Source organism: Aquila chrysaetos, chromosome 1 (assembly GCF_900496995.4).
Source record: "Aquila chrysaetos chrysaetos chromosome 1, bAquChr1.4, whole genome shotgun sequence".
Taxonomy (NCBI): domain Eukaryota; kingdom Metazoa; phylum Chordata; class Aves; order Accipitriformes; family Accipitridae; genus Aquila; species Aquila chrysaetos.
The window spans coordinates 71,467,831-71,495,062 of record NC_044004.1 but is presented as its reverse complement, the minus strand read 5'-3'; the positions used below and the strand labels follow the sequence as shown (position 1 = coordinate 71,495,062).

General features: G+C 44.8%; 1 protein-coding gene across 5 annotated transcripts in view; it reads right to left on the bottom strand.

Annotated features, from left to right (window-relative positions):
- ELF2 (E74 like ETS transcription factor 2) overlaps window positions 1-27,232 on the bottom strand; it is a 47,083-nt gene that overhangs the window by 1,831 nt on the left and 18,020 nt on the right. The window contains exons 1-6 of one of the 5 annotated variants that reach the window (XM_030007401.1): window positions 16,091-16,237; window positions 8,805-8,918; window positions 7,620-7,793; window positions 5,473-5,559; window positions 1,069-1,261; window positions 321-674 (exon numbers count right to left, since the gene is read on the bottom strand). In XM_030007401.1, the coding sequence (XP_029863261.1) occupies window positions 321-674; window positions 1,069-1,261; window positions 5,473-5,559; window positions 7,620-7,793; window positions 8,805-8,918; window positions 16,091-16,148 (980 nt within the window). In that variant the 5' untranslated portion in view covers window positions 16,149-16,237. Of the gene's footprint in view, window positions 1-320; window positions 675-1,068; window positions 1,262-5,472; window positions 5,560-7,619; window positions 7,794-8,804; window positions 8,919-9,747; window positions 9,870-16,090; window positions 16,238-27,232 lie in introns of those variants that run through there. The other 4 variants (XM_030007408.2, XM_030007419.2, XM_030007381.1 and 1 more) reach the window with 4 other exon arrangements.

Here is a 27,232-nt window from a genome sequence, read left to right as displayed (position 1 = left end):
AAAACCAACCAAACAAAAAACCCACAACCTATTGCACATCTAGCAATAGGAACTTTGGAAATTTAGAGCATTTGTATCTCTTTTTTCCCCTCCCTCTCTCTACAAAATTTTAAAATATGCATGAGAGCAAGCATATTGACAGTTGGCTCCCATCTCATGAACTAGACTTACGTAGTATTCTATCATGTTACATTGCTGCTTGCAAATCAGAAACGATTTCCAACATTTAAAACATAAAACAAAAAACTAAAAGACAGCTTCCTAACCAAAAAATTGTTTGTAATTAGCAAATGGCAAGCCCAAGCCACATTAATACAGACCTGGGAGCTGTCGTTGCTGGGACAGTAGTAGTGGTAGTTGAGGGACGAGATGACGATGTATCATGCGCTGGTGAGGCAATATTCACAACTCTGGTGACTGCTTTTTCTGTTCTGGTACAGGTTAACTGAGAGGAATTTTTTCCTCCGCGTGCAGAGGTTGCTGCTTTTAAAAGGTTTTCTGCAGATAAAGACACTCTTTCCAATGACTTTTCATCTGTAGGCATTGACAAATCTTCATTGCAGGGCTCGCTTTTGTCATCATCTATGACAACTATATTTTTTGGCATCTCCTTAAACTGATATACAAGCCTCTGTCCCTCAACTTTTGCAAGGATTCCTCTTTGATAGTAATATCTGCAAGAAAAGTACAATTAAGTAGTAACCAACATAGTGACAGGTTTTAAAGAAAACCTCATTCTATGCTAACAAGAAAATCTGAAGTAACCACAGTAAAACCTACAATGTGAGACGGTATGGAAAGAAGCTGGCAGAGCATACTGGCAAAGTATCTGAAGGATCTAGATGAGAAAAAAATCTGACCTTTTAAACAGATACTTGAGGAATTAAATGCAAATTAACCAGTAACATAAAAAGCAACAGGAACTGCAAGACTGATACTTTTTAAACAGCTAAGTCAGCAAGAGGGAAAAGCTTTTAAAATTTCGGAACTGTTATATTTCTATTGGCAAAATTAAGAATCAGATTTAAAATTATAGTAGACAACTTAAGGATATAAAAGAGTGTTTACCTCAGAGCTCTTCCCATAGTCTCGTAGTTCATGTCAGGTTTGTTTTTGTGTTTTCCCCATAGTCTGGAGACAGCTTTCGAGTCCACAAGTTTAAAGATTCCCTTCTCTCGCTGAGTCCATTTAATATATCGAGGACAAGTATTTTTGTCCTGGAGAAGGTCCAGAAGAAACTCCCACAAGTACGTTGTATTTCCTATAATCAGAAAGCATTTAAATATTAGAAACCCACTTTTAAAGATAACAGAAAGTTCTCCACATACAGGTAACTCTGAATGACCTGCATTACAAGCAAATGTTACACGGTGGATGGTATCTAATGTAACCTGCACATATTCATTCATTCTGTTTAGTAAAGCTTCCATAAATATTTACATTCTGAAAGGAGCTAATCCAAGTGATCTGCTGTATAGCACAGGAGCCTGTTCAATCCAGTGCCTATTCTCAGTTCTTGAAGCGTGGGAGGATGTTCCAAGTCACTACAACCTACATCTGTTCAGCAGAGGCAGGATGAGAGCTCAGAATTTTCTTCTCGTATTTGTTCAAACGGGGAATGGAAATGCCAGCGCATTTCATGACACCGAAGGACAAGAGCATATAAATAAGTAATTTTTAAAAGTCATACAACCTTCAATATCAAACCACCTCAACTGTGGTTAAGTTTGTAATATAACCTCCTGTCCAGGACCTGGGGCTCTCACACCAATTAGTGACAGCCCCATGTTATGACCCTTTCCAAATACATGTTGCAGAGTGACCAACGTCCTTCTAGGTGCAAAGCCAGTCCAACTTCTTGCTACAAGTATTCATATGGCAGGAATCCTGTGTACCTTTCTGTGATTAGGGGGATACAGAATGAAGTCAGGCTACAGAAGAATTTTAATGTACTTCTCGGGTATTCAAGAGGTGTACCATTTCCACCGGAGAAACCCCAAAACAGGGTTTATGACAGTGACTATTAGGATGACATAAAACGTAACATGGGGGTTGTCTGCACTCTGACTATACCATTTGCACCTAGGAAAAGGGGAAGAGAAGCAGAATAAAAAAAAATAGATCACATTCCAATTTGTACAGCTGGAGAAGACTCAAGTTATCTGAGAAGGGAGAAGAGCTACAAGAGTAACAATCTCAGAACGTTAATCCCAATTCTTTACTTGATCACGCTTCCCGGGGGTGACATGGGCCAAATAAAAATATATTAAAAAATGTTTTTTGTGAAAAAGGGTCATTAATTCCTGAGATTTAGTGGCCCAGCATAGTAGTTGTTATGCCATGCTGGAGACAATTAAAATACATTAAGGCAGGTTGAAGACCACTGTTGCAGACTCCAAGAAGTTAGCTATCTTTGTAAAACCTCAAAGGGTAAAAAAAAATTATCGTTTCCATCTTCTGGAAGACCACCTCATAGACAGAGAATAAGTGTATTTTACCACGTGCTCCAATAAACAGCAAGTACTGACTCAAGAGCTACCAAAATCCAGATTCTACTGGGTGTCAGAGACATCTGAATAGGACCTATATGAGGAAGGAGTCAACAAGAGAACTCAGGAATCCTGAAACCATCCTAGATTTTAGGGAATTAATCCCTTTTTCTTCCCCTTAGCTCCTCAGAAATAGAACTTCTGGGTCCACCACCAAATGCTGTAGGTCTGCAAGAGATGCTTTGCAAAAAATAAGTGGGCTTCAGTAGTAGGAGGTAAACAGGAACTTCAAGAGAAATCATTTCTGAAAGTGCCTAATTTTTCTGCAGCAACAGTGCTGCTGATTCAGCAGCTTTCTTCTTTTCCCTCATACTGTATACTGACTTAAATAACAACTTTTTTCCACAGGAGGACTATGCAATACCTATACTACTCAGAAGCCATCTACTATTGCCAGTAAGACCCAGCGATACTTCAGGTGGGCTGCTGTGTCAGCTATAACTGCAGTGCATTTAACATAAAAAGCTTATTTTAGAAACGTTTAATACAATTTTGAACCATTTTTAAACCCTTTCTCCTTAGAACCAGACTTTACCAATACTATGAATCCAAGCTTACAGAATCCTGAGGAAGAAAAAGACATGGTTGTATTATCTGAACAGCTTTACGTTCGTGCCGCTCTTAAGCACCCATAAGTCCGGCCTGGTAGACAAACGTGTACTGCACCTTGCTAGGAAGACAGAAGCCTTATTTAAGAGCATACAGCTCTCATCTCCACTCCTGAAAGGTCTCACGCTAACCAGTACTGAGCAGCCACTGAGCTAGACATTATTATTACCTATCTTAACTTCAATACAGAGTAGATTTTGCACAATGAAAGAAATTTTTGTGGCTAGCCAATTATTATAGCTGCCAGCTACTTAAGAATGTTACCTGTCATCTCAAAATTAATGGCCAGAAAGTATGTGAATGATACAAGGCATTATGTGTATCAATGAACTGCCGCATTGGTACCAGCATCTATGTGGAGAGGCTCAAAGCCAGTTTTGCTCCCTTCAACTGCCTACACTTTAAAAAGAGCATTTATGCAAACAAAAAACAAAATATGAGAAGAGAAACCATGCCTAAACTGCCAATCCACTATCTGAGGAGAAAAAAATACTATCTCAATTTAAGAAAAAGTATTAATAAGACTCCAGTTCCTCCTGTATAATAAACTGAAGGGCACAATTAAATCAGATTTACAGCTGCTTCACTTTGCACCAGAAAGCATCAGGAATGCACAAAGGAAGGAGTACCTACATGGACAACAAGCGATCCCCTTTCCAGCTGTGCACAACCAGCTGTCCTCCTCCTCCATGACTTAACTGCTGACAGTACTGAGTTCTAGGAATAATTCCTGGTTTTCCAAAATCACGCTGCATGTAAAATAGCCTATATTTGCGAGTAATTTTTAAAAATAAATAACAAAAAATAAATCCAGTAACAAAATATTTTGCAGGAAATCAAGTTAGCCTACATTAAGAAAAAAAAATGTATTTTATGCCAGTTGTAGTGTAAAATATGGAATGACATACCTTGTGAGAACAAGAAACATAAGTAGATCATTATGAGGGTCCACAGAAATAAAAAAAAAAAAAACAAAAACCAAAAAAAACCCACAAAAACCAAAGCAGTACCACCTCCCCCTTCATAAAAAAAAATGCAGCTATAGAGTGAAATCACCACCACAGACAAAAACTAGAAGAAACAGAAATACAGGCCTCCTTTCTCAAAGTTATTTATGCAGCAAACTAGGAACTGGGACACTTTATGAGTACTATTCAGATAATGGAAAGCTGTAATAGTGAAATCAGAATTAGAAATAAAGCTAAGTCAGCTTTAAGAATACTCAAAAAAAGGAAAATTAAACAAGATGTACTTTTAAGTACAGCAGATGCAAAATCTGTATCTTCATCGAGGTCCACTGCTACACCCAAATCCAAAGACAGCAACAGTGGCCACCACAGGGAAGTTTAATTACTGTTTGCGCTGGTTTTCCTGAGCTAACATCTGCACAACCTCAGTCCCATTCTTCCTTGCCCTGCTGACAAAAGTGACGACTCAGGAGCTGTACCCAGATAAGGAATTATGTAAACAGCAGAGATCTTGCTTTCAAACAAATCCCATAATAATAGTGGAGCTGACCACTGCACTCTTTCAGCTAGTATGCTGCCACTGAAAGTCACTAAACTTTGTTTCTCCTAGCCATAGCAACATCTCCAAACAACTTTCAGTGCAGTAAGTGGGGAAGCAGTCGACATTTTTCACCTCTAACCAGGGAAGAGCCGATACACCGTATGCCAACTCAAACGTAACCTGCGAGCAAGTGCTCTCGACTGTCTCCCTCCTGGGTGAATAGCAGGGCCTTGGAGTCCAAGAAAGGACCCGCTATTTATCAGGAGAAACATTAGGGAAGTATGACTCTCCTGCACAAAATCCCTCACTCAACCAGTAGAGAAACATATCAACATTTTTTTCCCCTTAAGGCAAACTGAATCTATTAGTCAAGCAACATATTCCACTGAAGTTTGTGAATCAACTAAGAAAACATATTTTCAACCATCACCATTACAAACACCCATAAGCTGCTTCTATTTGAAAACAAGCCTTTCAGCAGCGGCTTAACAAATTATGTCTCTAGCAGTAAGTTAACACACAACACAAAAGACAGCAGGAGTCAATAAACATACAGCAAAACAAACGAAAAACCAGAAAGCCTATTAACTGCAGAGTGTATTACAGGGCACTTCTAGAGCAGTTCCACACATCCTTGTGTTAGATCTTGCACAAACATATTTGCAGACACGGAATCAAATTAAAACAGTAATGAAGTCAGTACAAACTCATCCACCAAATTTTTCAAGATCTATATATTTCCTGTGACAGACATGATACATATACACTGCAAAATTTTAAAGACTTGATAAATGGAAAAATATACCTTTGCCTTCTCTAGCTTTCTTCTTTATACCTAGTTCTGGAGACCCATCAGATATAGCCGATTGTTGAGTCTTGGGTTTACGGCCAGCTGCAAGTAAAACATGGGGGAAATATTATTAATCACATGCAGAATAGAAGTATTTTATAGTTTGTCTTTGTTGAAAGAAGCAGTTCGTGGTTTTTTTTTTAGCCCTGCCATGTCCTTGCTACAGGTATGGATGAACTTCAATTCTTAGATTACTACTACTGCACATCCAGTTTAATTCATCATTTGGTTGCTTATTTCACAGGCAGATTTAACTCAATTTCAGACAAGTTAACGGCAGGTGAGGTAAGCACCATATGTATAAAGTAAAACTTAATTTATTTGCGTTCTTTTAATCCAGTGTCTGTTTTACTCTGAAACGTATTATTTCTTCTCCTGCTCTGTTTTTGGTATTCTAGTACGGGTACTAATCAAAGCATCAGTTTTCCTAAGAAGTTTTACTACTGAAATCGTGAACATTCATTTCCACCTTGTACCCGTCCGTTCAAAGCTATAGACAAAAGCTTCCACTCAGAGTGCGAGTGTGCCGCATGGGATTCACATAGGGCAGAGCATTAAGACGGCTACAAACGGCACCCGCAGCCTGAGCGATGCAGGACAGCTCTGGGTGGTGCTGGAAGCCGCAGCCCCCATCTGCCTGCTGCCCACGTGTGGGGCTGCCCTGCGCCCCGGGTCACTGCGGGCTAGCAGGGCTACCATGTGCCTCCTCCTACCCTCCGCCTGCCCCTGCGAGGAGGCTTAGGAGGGGACTCCTCAGCAGGCAGCAGGCTTAAAGCTGCCTGTGTTCTTGTGCCAGGGAAATCCTCCCCCAGTAAGACCTGTGGCTTCTTCACCCTTTCATGCTTCAGTGACCTTTTTACTCAAGGTAAACAGGCCCAAGTAGGGAAAAGGATCACACCCCATGGCAGCAGGCTGTAAACAGTCCATGCTTCTGCCTCCAGTTAAAGGCAAGCAGCAACGATTAACCCTCCTACCTCAGGCACAAGAGCATTGATTTTTGCTGATGAACTATGTTCTTCATTAAACACTGAATTTCAAAAGGCATTAATTATGAAGACCAAAGTTATGGCTCTGTAACTATGGCTCTGTAACTATGGCTGAATGACCTTACGCACTTAAAAGCAGGGATCTGGACTCTATAATAGGGAAAAAATATTTACAAAATAACCTTCCTAAAATTTCAGAACTTCCTGAGCACAGCAATCTGCCCAGTAATGACCATTCAAACAGACAGCGGAATATAAAGAAAAAGTTTAAATCCAGTGTACAACTACAGCTAAGGAAGAGCTTTAATCATAATTTTCTTGCTTATGTAATTTACAGTAGAGTTACAGTTATCTGTTATGTGTGTGTGTTTTTACTAAATCTAAAACTCATAGACCTTAGATTTGTATCACTTTATCATTACATTGCATTTTTTCTTCCCCTCTAAATTACAAGTCAATATTCCCTCTTAGCAGGTCTGGAAGCTCTAATAAAACAACATTCCTATAGTTCTGTGAATTGTACTGATGCCTGTAACAAAACTATTAGACCAGAGAGAAACCTCACCAGGTGCCACCCTCCCATTTGGTAGCTGAACGCTTAGAGCTCAAACACTGTTCTGAATAGTTTCTCTTCTAAGACACACCAATCGGACAAATAAGATACTTCTCTCACAAGGAAGATCTTGTACCGATTTTGTAAACTGATTTATGGTTTTGTAAGTTAGTGTTTACCCTGCCATTTCATTGGAAGAACCCCGAGTCTACCCACTCTCCAAATATATCCATATTTCAGACACCAATGGCTACCCACACAAGTCCTCTTGGAATCTTTCTCTACCCTTCCTCCACTTCATCAACTGTGCTTAATAAACACACCAACAAAGATACCATTTTCCTTTATGGCTTGGCGAAGCCCATTCTCTTGCTACTTTTTTTCTTTTTTCTTGTTCCAGACTCATTTTCTATGAACTCGCATTTCAGACTCCAATCAGTCTGATTACATGAGCAGAGAAATCAGATCATCTAGCCCATCTCCACCAGTATCAACTACACCATCTGCACCAGTGCACATCAGAAATAAATTCTGTGATTGCTCCTACAAAAAGCCATACATACCTTTTTTCTTTTTCATTGGTTCATGGATATCAGGGGAAGTTGGAACAGGAGATGCATCCATTGGTTCAGATTCCTCTGTTGATACCTCCACCACAGTTTCTGTGATCACATCGGGTCTCATGGCCGCATGGATAAATTCTGGGGTTGACACACAAGGAGGGACAAAAACTTCCACTATGAGGGAAGGGAAAAAAAAAAAAAAAAAAAAAAAAAGCACTATCTGATTAAGTTTCTACCTGGTTATTTTAATGCATCTTACATAAAATTATTTTAAACAAAGCATATGCAATAATATAACAAGATTCTGCTCCAACAACCTGTCACCTAGAAAATCAATCCAATTTCCAAAAACATGCATACTTGCCAGTATTGTTAGGCATAAGACAAGTATCACACTAATAATATTCTTTAGAACTAAACTCAACTTTAAATGAAACAAATTACAGCTTAATCTTTTGATCCTTATTCCAATCTCCATTTCCTATTTTGTAGCTTTTGGGTTTCAGTTTGACCATTATTTCTTCCAACATATATTAAATAACTTCAGAAGGAACATGAAGTTAAAGTAATCAACAAGTTATGTTTTTTCAAACTGATAGCACTTTGCAACACAGTGTATTCAGATATTCTTTCTAAAATACAAAGACAGATAAAAATACTTTTCCCTTAAAGTAACTCTTTATTTTAGCAATTTAAAATGTCAAATTCACAGAACCACAGAGTGGTTGACGTTAGAAGTGACCTTGGGAGGGCACCTGGTCCAACCCCCTGCTCAAGTAAGGCCACCTAGAACCAGTTGCCCAGGACCGTGTCCAGACAGCTTTTAAATATCTCCAAGGAAGGAGACTCCACAGCCTCTCTGGGCAACCTGTGCCAGTGCTCCATCACCCACACAGTGAAAAAGTATTTCCTGATGTTCAAACAGAAAAGTTCATTCTAAATGTGTAGCTACTCAAGGATCTCTACCCAACAGCCTCTCTCAAATAAATGATTTAATCTACAAGTACGCTTATTACAGGGTGGGGAAATCCCATAAAAATGCGAACCATCAGTAGTTTTGAAATAAGCAAGCAAATGTTTTAAACAGCATACAGTTCTCCACAGAAGCAGATTTCCCAATTTGCTTGTTTTTCTAATTAGCGGAAGGAGAAACAGCTCACAGAGCAGAAACTGTGGCTGACATACCAGGACTCCTGGCATCTCTCAGGCAGGTAGGAGACTCCATATGAAGCAAGGCCTCTGCAGCTTCAATTGTCTTATCCGTACAGTGCACATTACTTCCATGAACCGATGCTTCCACTGTAGAAGGATAAAAAAAATTAATGAGAACAGATCACTTATAAAAGTCCACGTGTATCACTGTACAACTGCACTACTCCATCTTAAACATGAAAATCCTAAAATTGTCTGGTGTCTTCACACCTTTTATACCTTCCTGGCAACAGAAATGTTTAGAGAAGACACAAGACAAGCAGAACCAACACTGTTGCTTCTTAGATTAGATTTCTGGTTCACAACCAAGCTCCTCATTTCTATGAGGTGATCAAGAGCTTACAGAAGCAGACTTCTGGGATTTGTCTTCTGCCTTCAAGTTAACCAGAACAAACCAGATTGTAATGAGGATGGTTACAAACCAACACAGCAGAGCAGGGAAATAGTACCATCTCCAGCCATTAACCCATTAAAAACTAAAGGTCACCTCTCTTAAGATTTTCAGTCTATTTGGGTAAATATGTATATATAAAAATACAAGATTAGTTTGCAAAACAGGTATATCCAGTTTCATTTTCTGGAATTAAAAATATCTGTGAGTTGGGTTTAGCAGGCTTGGTTGTTAAAAAACAAAACACAAAGCATAACGAACAGTGTGCAGGGGTGTTTTTTTTAAGCAATAACTAAGGGAAGAAGGCAAAAATATCTCTTTTTTCCAAGTTCTGAAAGTTTACAAAACCTAAGTAATTAATAAAAAATAATTTAAAGTAACTTCAAGAGAGCACATTTAAGTTTGATACAGCGCAGACTGCACCAACTTGAACACAGCAGCAACACAAAAAAAAACCCAAACAACCAAACTCAACTTATCAATTAAAACTACAATCCTATTCACAGCTAACGCTATATTCCTCACCCTTGCAAAGGTTTTTGAAAGCAATGACTGCGGAAACACCTGTTGCACATCGTCCACACTCTCGCTAAGGTACGCCGGCTCTCTCCGGTTGCTCTTTCCATTTATGGCCATCTGCTCAAAGCTGAACCGCTCCAGCGAGGCAGCCGGCAGCCCAGGAAATCTATCTTTAGCGTTAAGTAGGGTCACCTATCTCCAGCGTCAGAGAACTAAAGAGGATTCGGTAGTAATTCTCTATGAGAACTTCAAGGCACCTATCCTGTGACTGAAAATGTCTAAGAAACAACTTGAGGTTCGTTTAGTGGAAAGCAGGGAAAATGCTGCCAGCATTGCTTCCAACTTAAGAAAACACTAGATACAAACAGATTCATGAGGGCACACGTGGAGAAAAAACCTTCCAGCATACTGCAGTTTATTTAAACACAAGCAGCAGACTAAACGTGTAGACCAGAAGCTGAACGTGAACAAGATCTGGAAGACGCACAAATGCAAAATCCTGGGCGACTGAAATGTCTGGCTGAACCAGCCCGGCTGCCCACCCGCTGGCTGGCTGCTGTGATTCCCACCACAGCCCTCTCCTGGGATGCTATTTAGAGGGCTTTATCTTTTGGAATAGTAGATGCCTGATAAAGCTGACATTCCACCGAGGCTTCACCCCAGGCTAGGAACAATAAAAACCTACCTAAGAGCACCGGAAAATCACGCTAAAGGAAAGGGTCTCTATTGCACACTCTGTCCCTTGGGGTAAGCAGTGGCAATCAGCAAGAGTTTTGCACAGTGAGACCTTTCCCCAGCTGCAGGTCCTGGATGCTCCCCATGCCCAGGGAAGCTGCTGTTTCTTTCCCAAGCAGCAGTTTGGGGGTGTCCCGAGTCGGAGGCTAAACACCTGCACTGAAACTGAGTAGCCCTGCAGGAAAACCGCTACCTAAACATTTTTCTTTCTAAAGAGAAGCTTCAGTTGCACACAAATTGATGACTAAGTTTCCCCTCATCTACCAGATAAAACTTTCCACTGGTTGTCAGAATACAGGAACAATATTCAGCTAGTCATTATAAATGTATCAATTCTACACCAATACTGATATTAGAAAGTCCAAATCAGCATTTAATGTATTATTATTCTAAAGCACAAAAAAAGATTTAAAGCAGGTCAGCAAAGCTTTTCCACCAACGCCTCTGCCTCCTCTACAGCAAAGACCTGTACAATTTTTCATTTCTGTTTCTGCTGGTTACCATTTTTGGGGCAACTAGTTAGCTCGCTTCTGTGCGGATATCAGGTTCAGTATAGAAAGGACTTTTATAAAGAAACTCAAACAACAGTTGCCAAATTTCAATTTTAAGAGAGTACTGAATTAGTTTACTGAAGTCACCTACTCCTAAATGCTTAAAAGCGTACAATATTCTCCTGCTTTTGTATGCAAAGTATTTCCTATAGGGAACAGTTTAGATGCTGCACCACAAGTAAGAGGTACTTAGCAGAGAGCAGGAACAAGGCAAAAAAGATAGCTGAAAACCATCTTTGTACTTTTCCAGTATTATGGCATTCTGCTGAGGGGCCAGAGTGGAGGGAACAGAGACAAAACTCCCCCAGCATTAGGGACTATGGCTGCAATGTCATAACAGCAGAGCGAAGGAGCAAAGGAGCCGCCCAACCTCTGCCCTAAGTAACCCTTCCATTTCCAATAAAAATAGCACTATCTACTCCTCAAAAACCTCTGACATTTGAAAATACACACTTCGCAAATGTTTTTCCAACATGAGTTACTTAGCACTCCGCTAAAATTGCCACCTAAAAAACATCAAGCAAAAAATAGTAACACTTCTGGCTTTGGCTGGAACAAGACACATGCTATCTGTCTGTCATGACAGTTAACAAACTCACCTAACATTGCCAAAAAGACATCTATTGAAATACTTACTAAAATGAGTGCCTGAAGTCTTCTCAGCTAGCTACATTCTCCTTTAGCCAGCCCATGGTTTTAGCCTCAGAAGCATTTGTCTACCCAGTGAGAATTAGGAGTTTTCAGTTGTGCTCAGGCAACGTTATTGTGCCAACACATTTGAGGAAGTGCAGATTGTATATCTCAACACAAATTTTACATAAGATGTCTTTCTGCCAGACTAGAAAATGTCTAATAGAAGATAGCAAGCCGGAGTGCTCAGTGAGGAGACATGATGAAAAATACAGCTAGAAAAGATATCCCAAAAGATGAAGTGGGGGAACAGGTTCTCTCAGAGAGGGGACGGGACAAGGAAAAACCAGGCGGCTGTTCTTGCAGATGACTAGGATCAAGTATCATCAACTAAACTACACTTGTATCACAACACTTGGTAGCACTTCTCACAACAAAGACGGGGAAAAAGCAAGCCAAAGGAGTAGGATTCCACAATTTAAAAAAAAAAAAAAAAAAAAAAACAAACCAAAACAAACCCAACTTCAGTCAAAACCCATCACCACAGAAAATCACTGGCAGTTATTTTCTATGCAGTACCTTTCAGGGTCCTATAGCTTGTGCCATACAAACATACACATCACAGCAACCTTAATCTTCTCTCAGTACATCCAAGGTTGTGATGCACAAGCCCAGTATCACAGCAGGCAGAAAAATTTCTAACGAAAGAATGACATGTATGACCTGTTTCTTTAAAAATGCCAGATTCACAGATTTTCTATTATACTGTGCACATATGCTTGAGTAAACAACTCAAGATGTAGCTCTGTTTCCTTATATACTCATTGCAGGAAGAGTATCACTTGCCCAAATGAAGCAAAGGAGTTTACACGGATGGAAGTAAGTTTTCCAGACTCTAGTAAATGAGTAACATGAGAACTGCCGTTTACTGATCTAGAACACATCAGAGCTAACACCACCACTTATCCTTCATTCTTTTAAACCAAATCTCATCTTACTGCTTTTATGATGAAGTCTGATTCCTTGGCACTTTATTTTAAAATACTTCATTAAAAACGTTTCTGGTCCATTTTCAGGGGAAAAAAAAAAATCCTCTTAGAAAAGAAAATAATTTCAATTTTTAAAATGTAAACAGTTAACTAGGCTAGTTTATGTCTGTCTTCACAGTTGACCTAATGTCTTCTAGCTCCACTTTCTAAACAAATAGCATGTACAGTAGATTATTCAGGGCTCTCAACAGCTGTTACAAAATACCAAACTTGGTAATTAAGTCTGACAGGGCTGTACTTTAGCTTTACAGAAGAGAATACTGGCAACATATCCATTTTGTAACAATGCCCCCAGTTTTAACATAAAACAAGAGTAACAAAATGAATTAAAGCAAGTGATGAGAGGAAAAAAAATGGAAATTTTCAAATGGTACTTTTTGAAACTGCGATACAGCTCCCCCTTCTTTATCTGAAGGTCTATCAATGTCTGCATTTACAAGGTCAACACTTAACTGTAGCACCTGATTTACAATAGGTTATCCTTTAATACTATCAGGCAACCAGAGCAATACTTTAATGAAGAATTCACAATTCCAAGCATGGAACTCAGTCAAGAGTGACTACTCATACGCTAACAGGCCTCATTAAAGTTTATTGGCATTCACATGCTTGTTTTATCTCAGCACTTAAAAGACCATAGTAAACAGCAGTAGAAGGTAGTAACGGTGCTTAAGCCACATTTTTAATTAAAAACAGCTGAATTGCCCATGTAGGTAATACCCAGAAATCTTTCTGTATGCAACACTTGACTGGAAAAGAAAGCATTTTCAGTTTACTGCTTGTTTTACGGCAGACATTTGTTCAGAAACTGAAGAACCATTCCTTGGGTTTTTTAGCATTTCCCTAAGCCTGTCTCTGTTCCTTCAGAAGACTTTCAGCTGCATACAATTTGAGGATGATACATAACCCACTGCGTACCAGCAATCAATAACAAAGAGTAGAGCAATCATCTCAAAACATTTGGTTCCCTGTAAGCCATACGTTATTTCTCTCAATATTGGGCTGATATTAGCTACAAAGCCAAAACATTATCTTTGTAAAGTCATTTAGGAGTTGCTCTTACAACAAGCAATTAAGATAACCTTAAGCAGTAACAATTCTGGTCCAGCTTTCTTCCCACAGTTATCAAACACTCTGAAGTTTTGTCAACGCCGAGGCCAGCAGCCACAGGAAAAGGCAAGGCATAATTAATATAATCCCTTAGGATAAAGGATTCCTCTCTTAAATCCACGTGATACCATCTACATACATAAATAAGTAAACAGAAGTGGTATCCTGATAGCATGATGATGGGAATACTAGACGTGCGCAGGTATCTGTATCCCTCACTGCAATGCAAATATTAAAAAAAAAAAAAAAAAAAAAGTGAAGCTGGTTGCGCTAAGGACATCAGAAAGAGCAATGCAAAGGTCATTTGTTATTTATCTAGGGGTTGGCTCACACGCAATCTAGTTACAGTGACTTAAGAAGCTGCTGACACAATAATCAATTACTTCAACGTTTTCTATTCATCGACAATCAAAAGTAAAAAACAACTGAAAACTCCTGCAGCAGTGAGCCCAGCAAAAATCGGAGATGTATTCTACTGGCAAAGCGAAGCTGTCTTCTCCGTCGTATGCAACAGAGTGTCTAAACGCTTACAACATGCTCCACTTTCTCTGTTCTGCTGCAGAACAGAGATTCTTTGCTGCTTTGTTGTGGGGGTTTTTTGTGTGTGTGTGTGTTTGAGGTTTGCTTCTCCCCCCCCCTCCACAAAACCCTGGGTATTTTCCCATATTAAATAAAATAAACTCTTATGAAGATTAGGCGACTCGCCCCCCTTTTTAAAGGGGTACCTTAATACATTGGTAAATGACAGAGCATCTACCTTTAGCACACGTTCATGTTTGTACAAACGTACTGCCACGTCAACGGAAAACCACTATTAAGGTATACTTTCAATTAGTTTGCGTCCAGGCGCTAACTGCACAACCAGTTACCTGTAAGACTATACACACCATACTGCTGTGCGCGATTTCGAAGGACTACTTTAAAAAGTTAAGCTCCACGTTGTAAAGACAAAAATGAAATCGCAGCTGGTACGACTTCCGTGCAGAACAGAAGGTTTGACGTTGTGTGTGTGTTTTTGAGCAGCATAACCTCACCCCTGTTTTCTCCAGGTCTGTAACGACACTTAAAGACAAACCCCGGGATCACCGGAGTGCCCTGCTGTCAGAAACGGCAGACTTAAAAAAAAACAAAACAAAAAACCAAAAACAAACCAAAGGAGGCCAAACCGTCCCCGGTTCTCAACACGTCCGCGACAACGTGCCAGAGCTCGGGTAAACGGCCTCTGTCCCGGCAGCGGCCGGGGCCGCCCGGGGCGGGGGGGAGCGGCTCCCAGATCCGACGGTGCGGCAGAGCGGCACCGCGGGGCTGCCCGGAGAGACCCGGCCTCGGTCGCACCTTTCCCGCCTCCGCCGGCAGCGCGGGGTCGGGTCGGGGCGGCCACGTGCGGCCCGGCGGCAGCGGCGGCGACCCCACTTCCGTGTTTACACTCCGCTTCCCTCCAATTCCGTGCGCGCCCCGTCAGCGCCGCGGGGAGCCGCAACTCCGGCGCCCGCCGCGCGCCCATTGGCGGCCGCCGCGCCCCGCCCCGCCCCGCCGCCCTCCGGCCGCCAAACGGCGGCGGCCCCCATTGGCGCGCGGCGGCCGCCACTCCTCCCGCGCTCGGGGGGCCCCGGGGGAACGCGCCGCTTCCGCTACGCAGCGCGCGTGGGGGAGGGGGGCGCTGCCCCCCGCGCCGCTTCTTCCCCCCCACCCCCCCGCGCCCCCCCGCCCCGCACACGTGGGCCGCGGGCGCCTCCTCCCGCCCCGCCGCCAGCGGAGAGTTTAAAAGGGCACGGGGGGAAGGCGCGGGGGGGGGGGGACGGGACGGACACGACACGAACACCGACACGACGGAGGCACCGGGCCGCGGCCCTGCGCGCGGCGGCGCTCGGCCTGCCCGCTCAGACTGCGTGGCGGCGGCGGGAGGGGAGGGCCGGGCCGGGGGAGGCGGGAGGACAACAATCTCGCACACTTCCTGGTTCTCGCCCCGGCCGCGCAAACCCCGCAAAACTCCTCCGCCCCGCCCCGCCGCAACTTCCGCCCCGCTGGCGGCGGTAGCGGGGCCGCCCGCGCCGGGGGCAGTTGCCACCGACCGCCGCCGCCGGCCGCCCGCCGGCCCGGCCGCTACCAAGGTGATCACTTCCTGATTGCCCTCCATGGCTTCCCCGCCCGCCACCGGAGAGCGGCGTGCGCCGCGGCTTTCCCCTCCACCCACCCACCACCACCGCCGCCGCCGCCGCCCCTCGCCGCCCCCTTCCCCCCCCGCCTCGCTCCCGCCGGCGCGGTGCAGCTTACCGGCCCGGATGAGGAGGTCGAGCTGGTTCGTGGGCCCCTCATGCAGGGACGTCGCCATGTTTACGCTGCCGGAGCGGCTTCACATTGACCGGCGGGCGGGCGCGCGCCGGGCACGCGCGGGGGGGAGCGGGGAGGGGAAGGCGGCGGCGGCGGGGCGCGCTCCCGCGGGGCGGCGGACAAGGGCGGGCGGCGCGGGCACCGCCACGGCGCGGCGGCGGTCGGCGGCGGGAGCGCTTCCTGCGGGGCGGCGCGGCGCACGCGATCCTTCCGCCGCCGGCCTCAGACAGGAAGTGCCGCGCCGGCACTCGCCGCCGCCGCCGCAGCGCGGGGCCGCCCGCGGGGGGGGGGGTGAAAGCCGCCGGGGCCCCGCTGTCCCGGCTCCTCGGACGGCCCGAGCGGCGAGCGGAGCCGGGGGCAGCCGCAGCCGCCCAGGCAAGGGCGGGCGCGGAGCCGAGCGCAGTCCGGCCCCGTCCGTCCCGCCAGGCGGTCGCCCCGGCACAGCCCCCGGCCGGGGCCGCCGCCTTCCCCGTGCCCCTCTACCTGCCGCGGTGACGCTCCCCGGCCGCTACAGCCCGGACCCCCCCGCGTATCAAAACAGCCCCTTTTCAGGGCAGCGTTTCTCTCGGCACCAGCCCGATGGTCCTCACCGAGGCACCCGCCAGCACGTTAACAAGTTTTCTCCTTGGCAAAGTCCTGGGCTACCTACTATACTAATATCTGGCCAGAAAACTTCAGTCTTCCTTGACTGCAACCCACCTTGTCTCCTTGGCAGTAGCAGGGCTTACTCCAAGAGAACTTTAGATGCCTTTTCTGGTTAGCCAGAGGCCCCATCCTTCATCGTATCTAGCCTCTGAGCAGATTTGGGGGGGGGAGGTTGCACTGCTTTCTTAATTTAAAAAAAAAAAAAAAAAAAAAAAAACAAAACCACCACCACTGTTTAGGGTTGTGTCCTCTCCCTTCTGAAGAACCAACCACCTGCTTTAGTAACACCATGGCCTTCCCTATGCAGAAGCAACAACCACGAGAACACGTTCTCCAAACTTCCAGTTGAGTCCCTGTGCTGCTTATTCTCAGGGTAACGCTTCAGAGCCACATGCAAAGAGCAGCTATGCCAAGAGAAGCAAAGTATGCCCTACCCAGAGCAGTGCACGGAGATCAGGCGTCGGAAGTCCTTCATTAACGCCACACGCACCTGACTAGGTCTATATTATTAAGCCATTATTAGAAGTATCGTGCAACCACTTACTGCCCTGAGAGACTTCCCTGTATGCAACAGCTTCACAGCTCCAATAGAAAAATGTCACAGGCAGCAGCTGCATTGATCTGACAATAAGGAATCTCTCTCCCCCTCTCAAGTTTTAGTAGTCCTAGGATCTAGATCACAAGCAAGAAGTTAGAAGCGTATTTCCCCAGCACAGAAATCACAAAATAGTATCCAGCATAAACCACCTCCAACTGGCAAATTCAGTACCTCAAACTTTTGACAGATCATACTCCTACTGCAACTCTCAAGGCTTTTTAGGAATACAATTTAATCACCATATTTATATACACAAATAAAAATTCAGGTGTTTTGCAGACTTCACTCATCTATTCGTGGCTATAAGGAATCAAGTTTTTTCATCGCCTCATCAGATAATGAGCAAGACCTGCAAGCGAGATCGTTCATTCTCACATTCAAGCCATGATATCTAAGGGTAGCTCTGTGCTAAAGTTTTGCCAGCCGAGCTCTTTCCGGCCAGAAGCATGGACAAAAAAGGCACTCTCTAGCCAGCTGTGACGGCAAAAAGCTCTCATGCAGATACAGCTCTGCCAACAGCAGAGTGCTCCTGTCAGCTTATGTTATTCAGAGAGGTGGAATAGCAGTGTTAACAAGAATTCCTTCTGTCAGCATATTTCCACTAGGGGACTCTGCTGTATTCTCCAGCAGGAATTTTTCTAGTGGAGACAAGCCCAAGGACAAGTAAAGGCATTTTAAGTAGGCACACACTTAAATGTGCAACAAAACTTCACAGCCCTTCATTAAAACATCCTCAAATTGAAGTGGAAACCTCATGCGGTGTAGTTTAGCAACACCATAGATTCAGCTTACATACCGAGTACTGAAATAACTGCGTACTCGCATCACTTTGTCCCTGCGTACCTACTGTTGTTAAAAACCGTAATTTTCCCACACTTCTCCTCAAGCAGTTGGGTCTGCAGCAATAAAACACAGTTAAAAATAGCTTGTCAGTTTAGATCCAGATCAGAAGGTGCACAAAGACACTAAATACCTTTGAAGATGCAGACCTGTGTCAACAGGAGTTCACACTTGCATACTCTGGAAAAGATGCATTCATAGTTTTTTGCCTTACTGTTTGTTACGTAATTCAGTGAGGATTGTTTACCGATTGCAACTTCCAGTCACAAACTGAAGCATTTGACTCATATCCAAGTTGTTCCCTCTGTCCCCTACGGGTAGAATGAAGTTTTGCCTAAGATATGTGGACTCCTTGAATAAGTGCATTCAAGTAATGTGCGTGTGTAATTTTTGACAAACACCATGTGTCCGAAATAAATTAAAAAAGAGTATACAATGTCAAGCTCTTGGTTTAATACCAGTTTTCTAAGCAGCATTTATTTACTACTGTGAGCACAGACTTGGCACAGTGTTTGCCAATTTACACGAAATGGACTCGAACAGCTGCACGCATTATTCTGATCCTTCACTCTCTCCGATGGTACATAGAGAGTATCACTGGATGCCCAAAGGATTCCAGTCAGTTGAAAAAAGTCCAAGCCCATGCACTTTCAAGATTATAATGTAGGCAGCTACAATAAATCTACAAAGTGATCATTTTGACCTGGGCCCAACTTACTTATACAACTGTAGTAGTATTAAAGCATAACACTGTCTTCAGGAGGAATGCGATTTTCCCCAGAAGTTCTGCAGTTCCATCTGTTAAACTATATGATTTCCAGTATTTTATGCTGAATGCTAATTGATTTGCCATGCTAATAAAATCTTACTATTTCAGGGGAAAAAAGTAAATAGGGAAAAAAGTAAGCATGCACTTAACTTTGTAATCTCTCTTAAAGCCTCCTTTCTAGGCAGAAGGCTAACAGAGAGGCCTACAAAATCTACTCAGAGAGTGGTGGGTGGCCCAATGAGGTGTCCTAGTTTCAGCTGGGATAGAGTTAACTGTCTTCCTAGTAGCTGGTACGGTGCTATGTTTTGAGTTCAGTATGAGAAGAATGTTGATAACACTGATGTTTTCAGTTGCTGCTAGTAGTGTTTAGACTAATGTCAAGGATTTTTCAGCTTCTCATGCCCAGCCAGCGAGAAAGCTGGAGGGGCACAAGAAGTTGGCACAGGACACAGCCAGGGCACCTGACCCCAAACTGGCCACAGGGTATTCCATACCATATGACGTCCCATCTAGTATAGGAACTGGGAAGTGGGGGCGGGGGAATCGCCGCTCGGGGGACTAGCTGGGTGCCGGTCGGCGGGTGGTGAGCAATTGCACTGCGCATCATTTGTACATTCCAATCCTTTCATTATTGCTGTTGTCATTTTATTAGTGTTATCATTATCATTATCCGTTTCTTCTTTTCTGTTCTATTAAACTGTTCTATCTCAACCCGTGGGTTTTGCTTCTTTTTCCCGATTTTCTCCCCCATCCCACTGGGTGGGGGGGGAGTGAGTGAGCGGCTGCGTGGTGCTTAGTTGCTGGCTGGGGTTAAACCACGACAGTCCATTTTGGCGCCCAACGTGGGGCACGAAGGGTTGAGATAACGACAAACCTGACCAGAGCTCGTTAAAAACAAATTTGTTATAAGCATTCATTATATTGGTCTTATAGTCGCTGGTCATTATGTTGATTTATGTGTTCTTAGAGTTGTTGCTCTGGTTTTTAAAGTTCTGTTATGCATCACCTCGCTTGCTGTATGTAGTCCCTCTTCTCCTGCTTATCATCCGTGGGAGGTGGATTAAGGTTTTTGCTTTGATGTATTGTATAACACTGGTTTATGGTATGATAAAGTCATCAGTTGTGGAATTAATCCGGTATTTGCACTCAGCATTGTCACCTTATACTGCGGGAGCCATCTGTGGGAAACTATTAATAATTATACCATTTACCTTTCCTCCTTGGAAACCAGTCTATGAGTGGGATACCTTTTTTCCCCTCTCCTTTCTCCTTCAGTCCAGTTACAATGGTGTTTGGGAATTTTGAAAATTTGAATACTCTTGGGATGTTGATACCAGCACGGTCCTAGCCCTACTGCTGGGAATTAGCATGCTTCTGAATGTGGTTCAGCTCTTGTTTAAGGTTAAACAACTATTTAAGAAGATCACCCAGAGGTCTGCCCCGAGGCTGGATAATTATGAGTGGCAGGGTGTGTGGGGTAGTATGGGCAAGTACCTAGAAAAGTGGGCACCTCCAGCGTTTTGGAAATTCACCCCTGAACAAATGCAGAATCCAGAAGAACTAGTAAAATATTTGGAAAAGGTATGCTGTCACCCCCGGCAGCTCCAGAGAGATACAAATCACTGCAACGTGCTGGGGCCTGGCCCATGCCTATCGAGCCCTGTTCGACACAACTCAGCACCCCCAAGGGGAAGAGAAGGTCTCTGGACCCTAACAACAAAGCAATGAGCACTGCGGTCACCCAAACCCGGCAATGGGCGCTGCGGCCCCTCCAGCCCCGGCGACGAGCATTGCGGCCACCCAGACCTTGGTGACAGGTACCGTGACCCCTCCAGCCCTGGCAATGAGAACTGTGGCTACCCAAACCTCAGCAACAGGCACTGCAGCCCCTCCAGCCGCAGCAACGAGCACAGCAGCTACCCAAACCCTGGCAACAGGCACTGCGGTCCCTCCAGCCCCAGCGACGAGCACTGCTGCTACCCAAACCTTGGCGACAGACGCTGCTACCCAAACCTTGGCGACAGACGCTGCGGATATCCAAAACCCGGCGAGTGATACTGCAACTGAACCAGCGGATCAACCTGCACCAGTATCAGTTGCCCCCGTACAGAAAAAGAAATATAAAAATCAGCTCGCTTAGCAAAGGATGAAGGTGAACCAGGGCCATCACGGGAACAGGAGGAAGAGGCAGAACCAGAGGTAATAACCCGGGTCCCTATCCTTGAGTGAGCTGCGAGATATGCGAAAAGATTTTGGCCGCCGTATAGGTGAGCATATTATCACCTGGCTTCTCCGATGGCTGGGACAATGGGGCTAATAGCTTGGAATTAGAAGGTAGGGAAGCCAGCAGCTTGGATCGCTTGCCAGGGAAGGTGGCATTGACAAGGCATTGGAAGAGGAACACAAGCCTCAGCCTCTGGAGGCGACTCTTGTCAAGTGTGAAGGAAAGGTACCCCTTTAAGGAAGATGTTATATGTCAATCAAGCAAGTGGACCACCATGGAAAAAGGTATCCACTATCTGAGGGAATTAGCTGTGCTAGAGACGATTCATCATGACCCGGACAACCCACAATTACCCAAAGATCCAGACGAAGTCCAATGCACACGACCCATGGGCGGAAAATTTGTACGGAGCGCACCATCGTCCTATGCCAACTCACTGGCAATAATGACCTGGAAAGACGAAGAGGCACCGACAGTGGATGAAGTGGCTCGCCAACTACCGTCAATACGAAGAAAATCTCTCCTCCTCCCTACAAGCCTGCATTTCGGCTGTGGAGAAGCTGTCCGAGGATTTCCAACAATTCAAAGAGGATATGTCCTATTGCCCACCTGTAAGGACCAATGTCTCAGCTATTAGGAGTGAGCGCTCCTCTGCCCAAGAGAGAGAATATAGAAGGTACACACCGCGAGGTGCCCTGTGGTTTTACCTATGTGATCATGGATGAGGACATGAGGGAAATGGGATGGAAAACCTACCTCGGTCCTAAATGCACGGGTACGTGAGCTGCGAGGAAAAAACCACCACAAAAAGGGGATTCTACTAGGAAAAATGCCGCTCCAGTTTCCAAACAGAGCAGAAGGGCTGATCTTATTTCTGATCCTCTTGAAGGGACTTCTGAGCCAATTTTACGAGAAGTGAATACCGGATACTCTGGCCAGATTAGAGTAGAGGGCCCTGCCTCCAGCCAGGTGGAGGAAAGGGATAACCGGGTCTATTGGACTGTGTGGATTCGATGGCCTGGCACGTTTAGACCCACAGGAGTATAAGGCTCTAGTAGACACCGGCGCACAGGCACTCTAATGCCATCAAGTTATAAAGGGGCAGAACCCATTTGTATTTCTGGTGTGACAGGGGGATCCAAGAGTTAACTGTATTGGAAGCTGAATAGACCTAACTGGGAATGAATGGCAGAAACACCCCATTGTGACTGGTCCGGAGGCTCCGTGTATCCTTGGCATAGACTATCTCAGGAGAGGGTAATTTTAAGACCCGAAGGGTGGTATCGATGGGCTTTTGGTATAGCTGCCTTGGAGACGGAGGAGATTGAACAGCTGTCTACCCTGCCTGGTCTCTCTCAAGAGCCTTCGATTGTGGGGTTGCTGAGGGTTGAAGAACAACAAGTGCCAATTGCTACCACGACGGTGCACCGGCGGCAATATCGCACCAACCGAGACTCTCTGATTCCCATCCACAAGTTGATTCGCCAACTGGAGAGCCAAGGATGTCATCAGCAAACTCGCTCACCCTTTAATAGTCCCATATGGCCAGTGCGAAAGTCTAATGGGGAGTGGAGACTAACAGTTGACTATCGTGGCCTGAATGAAGTTACGCCACCGCTGAGTGCTGCCCGTTCCAGATATGCTAGAACTTCAATACGAACTAGAGTCAAAGGCAGCCAAGTGGTATGCTACAATTGACATTGCTAATGCGTTTTTTCTCAATCCCTCTGGCAGCAGAGTGTCGGTCCACCAGTTTGCCTTTACTTGGAGGGTGTCCAGTACACTTGGAATCGATTGCCCCAGGGGTGGAAACACAGCCCCACCATTTGCCATGGACTAATTCCAGGCTGCACTGGAAAAAGGTGAAGCTCCGGAACACCCTGCAATACATTGCTGACATCATTGTATGGGCAAACACGGCAGAAGAAGAAGTCTTGAGAAAAGGTAAAGAAGAGTAATCAAATCCTTCTGAAAGCCGGTTTTTGCCATAAAAGAAAGTAAGGTCAAGGGACCTGCACAGGAGATCACAGTTTTTAGGAATAAAATGGCAAGATGGACGTCGTCAGATCCCAATGGATGTGATCAACAAAATAGCAGCTATGTCCCACCGACTAAGATAAAAAGGAAACACAGGCTTCTTAGGTGTTGTGGGTTTTGGAGAATGCATATTCCAAATTACAGTCTGATTGTAAGTCCTCTCTACCAAGTGAACCGAAGAAGAATGATTTTAAATGGGGGCCTGAGCAACGACAAGCTTTTGACAAATTAAGCGGGAGATTGTTCATCGCAGTAGCTCTTGGGCCAGTCCGGGCAGGAAAAGATGTTATAAATGTGCTCTACACTGCAGCTGGGGGAGAATGGCCCTACCTGGAGCCTCTGGCAGAAAGCACCTGGGGAACCCGAGGTCGACCCCTGGGGTTTTGGATTCGGGGATACAGAGGATCCGAGGCTCGCTATACTCCAACTGAAAAAGAGATATTGGCAGCATATGAAGGAGTTCGAGCTGCCTCAGAAGTGGTTTGGTACTGAAACACAGCTCCTCTTAGCACCCCGACTGCCAGTGTTGGGCTGGATGTTCAAAGGGAGGGTCTCCTCTACACATCACGCGACTGATGCCACGTGGAGTAAGTGGATTGCACTGATCACACAACGGGCTCGCATAGGAAACCCCAGTCGCCCAGGAATTTTTAGAAGTGATCACGGGACTGGCCAGAAGGCAAGATTTTGGAATGTCACCAGAGGAGGAGGTAACGCGTGCTGAAGAAGCCCCCGCTGTATAAATAAACTGCCAGAAAATGAGAAGGCAATATGCCTCTGTTCACTGATGGGTCCTGTCGCATTGTGGGAAAGCATCGGAGGTGGAAGGCTGCTGTATGGAGTCCTACACGACAAGTCGCAGAAACTGCTGAAGGAGAAGGTGAATCGAGTCAGTTTTGCAGAGGTGAAAGCCATCCAGCTAGCGTTAGACATTGCTGAAAGAGAAAAGTGGCCAGTGCTCTATCTCTATACTGACTCATGGATGGTGGCAAATGCCCTGTGGGGTGGTTGGTTACAGCAGTGGAAGCAGGCAACTGGCAGCGCAGAGGTAAACCCATTTGGGCTGCCGCACTGTGGCAAGATATCGCATCCCGGCTAGAAGAATCTGGTTGTAAAGTACGTCATGTAGATGCTCACGTACCCAAGAGTCGGGCCACTGAAGAACATCAAAATAACCAACAGGTGGATCAGGCTGCCAAGATTGAAGTGGCTCAGGTGGACTTGGACTGGCAACATAAGGGTGAGCTATTTAATGGCTCGATGGGCCCATGATGCTTCAGGCCATCAGGGAAGAGATGCAACATATAGATGGGCTCGTGACCGAGGGGGTGGACTTGAGGCATGGACACTATTGCACAGGTTATCCATGAATGTGAAACATGTGCTGCAATTAAGGCAAGGCCAAACGGTTAAAACCCCCTGTGGTATGGAGGACGATGGCTGGAAATATAAATTTGGGGAAGCCCTGGCAGATTGACTATATCACACTTCCAACAAACTCGCCAAGGCAAGCGCTATGTGCTCACAATGGTGGAAACAACCACCGGATGGCTGGAAAACATATTCTGTACCCCATGCCACTGCCCGGAAACACTATCCTGGGCCGTTGAAAAGCAGGTCTTGTGGCGACATGGCACCCCAGAGAGAATTGAGTCAGACAACGGGACTCATTTCCGAAACAACCTCATAGACACCTGGCCAAGAGCATGGCATTGAGTGGGGTGTATCACATCCCCTATCATGCACCAGCCTCTGGGAAAATTGAGCGATACAATGGACTGTTAAAGACTACATTGAGAGCAATGGGGGGTGGAACTTTCAAACATTGGGATACACATTTAGCAAAAGCCACCTGGTTAGTCAACACCAGAGGATCTGCTCAATCGGGGTGGCCCTGCCCAGTCAGAATTTTACGTACTGTAGAAGGGGATAAAGTCCCTGTAGTGCACACAAAAAATATGTTAGGGAAGACAGTCTGGTTACTCCTGCCTCAGGCAAAGGTAAACCCATTCGTGGGATTGCTTTTGCTCAAGGGCCTGGGTGCACTTGGTGGGTGATGCGAAAAAGATGGGGAAGTCCGATGTGTGCCTCAAGGGGATTTAATTTTAGGTGAGAATAGCCAGAATTAAACTGTATGATACTAGTTGCTATATAACCTGCTACTGTATGTTATCATTACTATAATTGTTATATGCTATATCCATAGTACTATAGTAAGAATCACTTAGATCAAGCAAGAAAAACTGTGATAAAACTGAGCGAAGCGCAGTAGTGATGGAACCAGAAACTGACTCCAGCATGCAACAATCCAACAGTGCAACACCATCCTCCTGCTGCGTCCAATGTCAACTGCTCGTCACACTGCACTGAAGCCCAACTCTGCTCTACCGACTGAGAGGACTTTGCACCATCCCTCCTGCCCAGAAAGACTGGTATATGACGGATGGAGCCCAGAGTCAGGAAACTAAATGAACTCAATGAACATTTAATGAACATAACACATAAACTAAAGGGATGATATCTCTGTGTATGTATACATATATAATATATCATTGTTCATATGTCTCAAAGTGATAGATAAGGTGTTGATGATTGACCAGGATGTAACTAAAGGTATGGGAACTGAGCATGACGTCAATGGTATAGAATAAGGGGTGGATACTGTCCTAGTTTCAGCTGGGATAGAGTTAACTGTCTTCCTAGTAGCTGGTACGGTGCTATGTTTTGAGTTCAGTATGAGAAGAATGTTGATAACACTGATGTTTTCAGTTGCTGCTAGTAGTGTTTAGACTAATGTCAAGGATTTTTCAGCTTCTCATGCCCAGCCAGCGAGAAAGCTGGAGGGGCACAAGAAGTTGGCACAGGACACAGCCAGGGCACCTGACCCAAACTGGCCAACAGGGTATTCCATACCATATGACGTCCCATCTAGTATAGGAACTGGGAAGTGGGGGCGGGGAATCGCCGCTCGGGGGACTAGCTGGGTGCCGGTCGGCGGGTGGTGAGCAATTGCACTGCGCATCATTTGTACATTCCAATCCTTTCATTATTGCTGTTGTCATTTTATTAGTGTTATCATTATCATTATCCGTTTCTTCTTTTCTGTTCTATTAAACTGTTCTTATCTCAACCCGTGGGTTTTGCTTCTTTTTCCCGATTTTCTCCCCCATCCCACTGGGTGGGGGGGGAGTGAGTGAGCGGCTGCGTGGTGCTTAGTTGCTGGCTGGGGTTAAACCACGACATGAGGCAAGAAGTATTTACTGTAAAGTAACAGGACCACATGGAATTGCAGATTAACCTATGTTTCTCTGGCATGAAAAAAGTAGATAAAAAACATATAGAAACAGATCCCCAAACAGCATCATTCTTTGTCAGACAGAAAGGTATCTATTAGCCTACTACCTTCTTTTCTTTTTTTTTTTTTCTGTTAGAGTGTACAGAGACTAAGCTCTCTTGCAATTTTTTAAACCACAAGCTCAGCTATCAAGATAGCCAAGTAGACCTACATGCTCATCACATGCTACATCTACCAACTACCACAAAAACAAACCAAAAAGAAGTCAACATGTTCCAATATGCAGGAAAGCTACCATTCAAAAATAGGCTTATGACGCACAGGAACATAGTAAGCGTAAGTCTTAAGTAATTTCAAGACAACAACAAGGAATCGTTATTTTAGCTGACAGCACCTCCACCCCTGTGCATGCACTTCAGAGTCTTTGGTAGATAAGGAACTTGGACAACAGGAACACCCAAGTGAATTGTATCCCCCTACTTGTACAAACACAGGAGTAAAATCTCTATCAACTCATGCTTTCTTGTTAAGGGATATGGACAATTTTGTTCACATTAAAGGAAATAAGCTTCACTTCTTTGCAGTATACACCAGTTAAACTTCATCCTGATTATTTCAAAAAAGTGAAAGTCAACTCAAGAGAAGCGGCTGGATGTGATTAATTGCATGCAAGATGG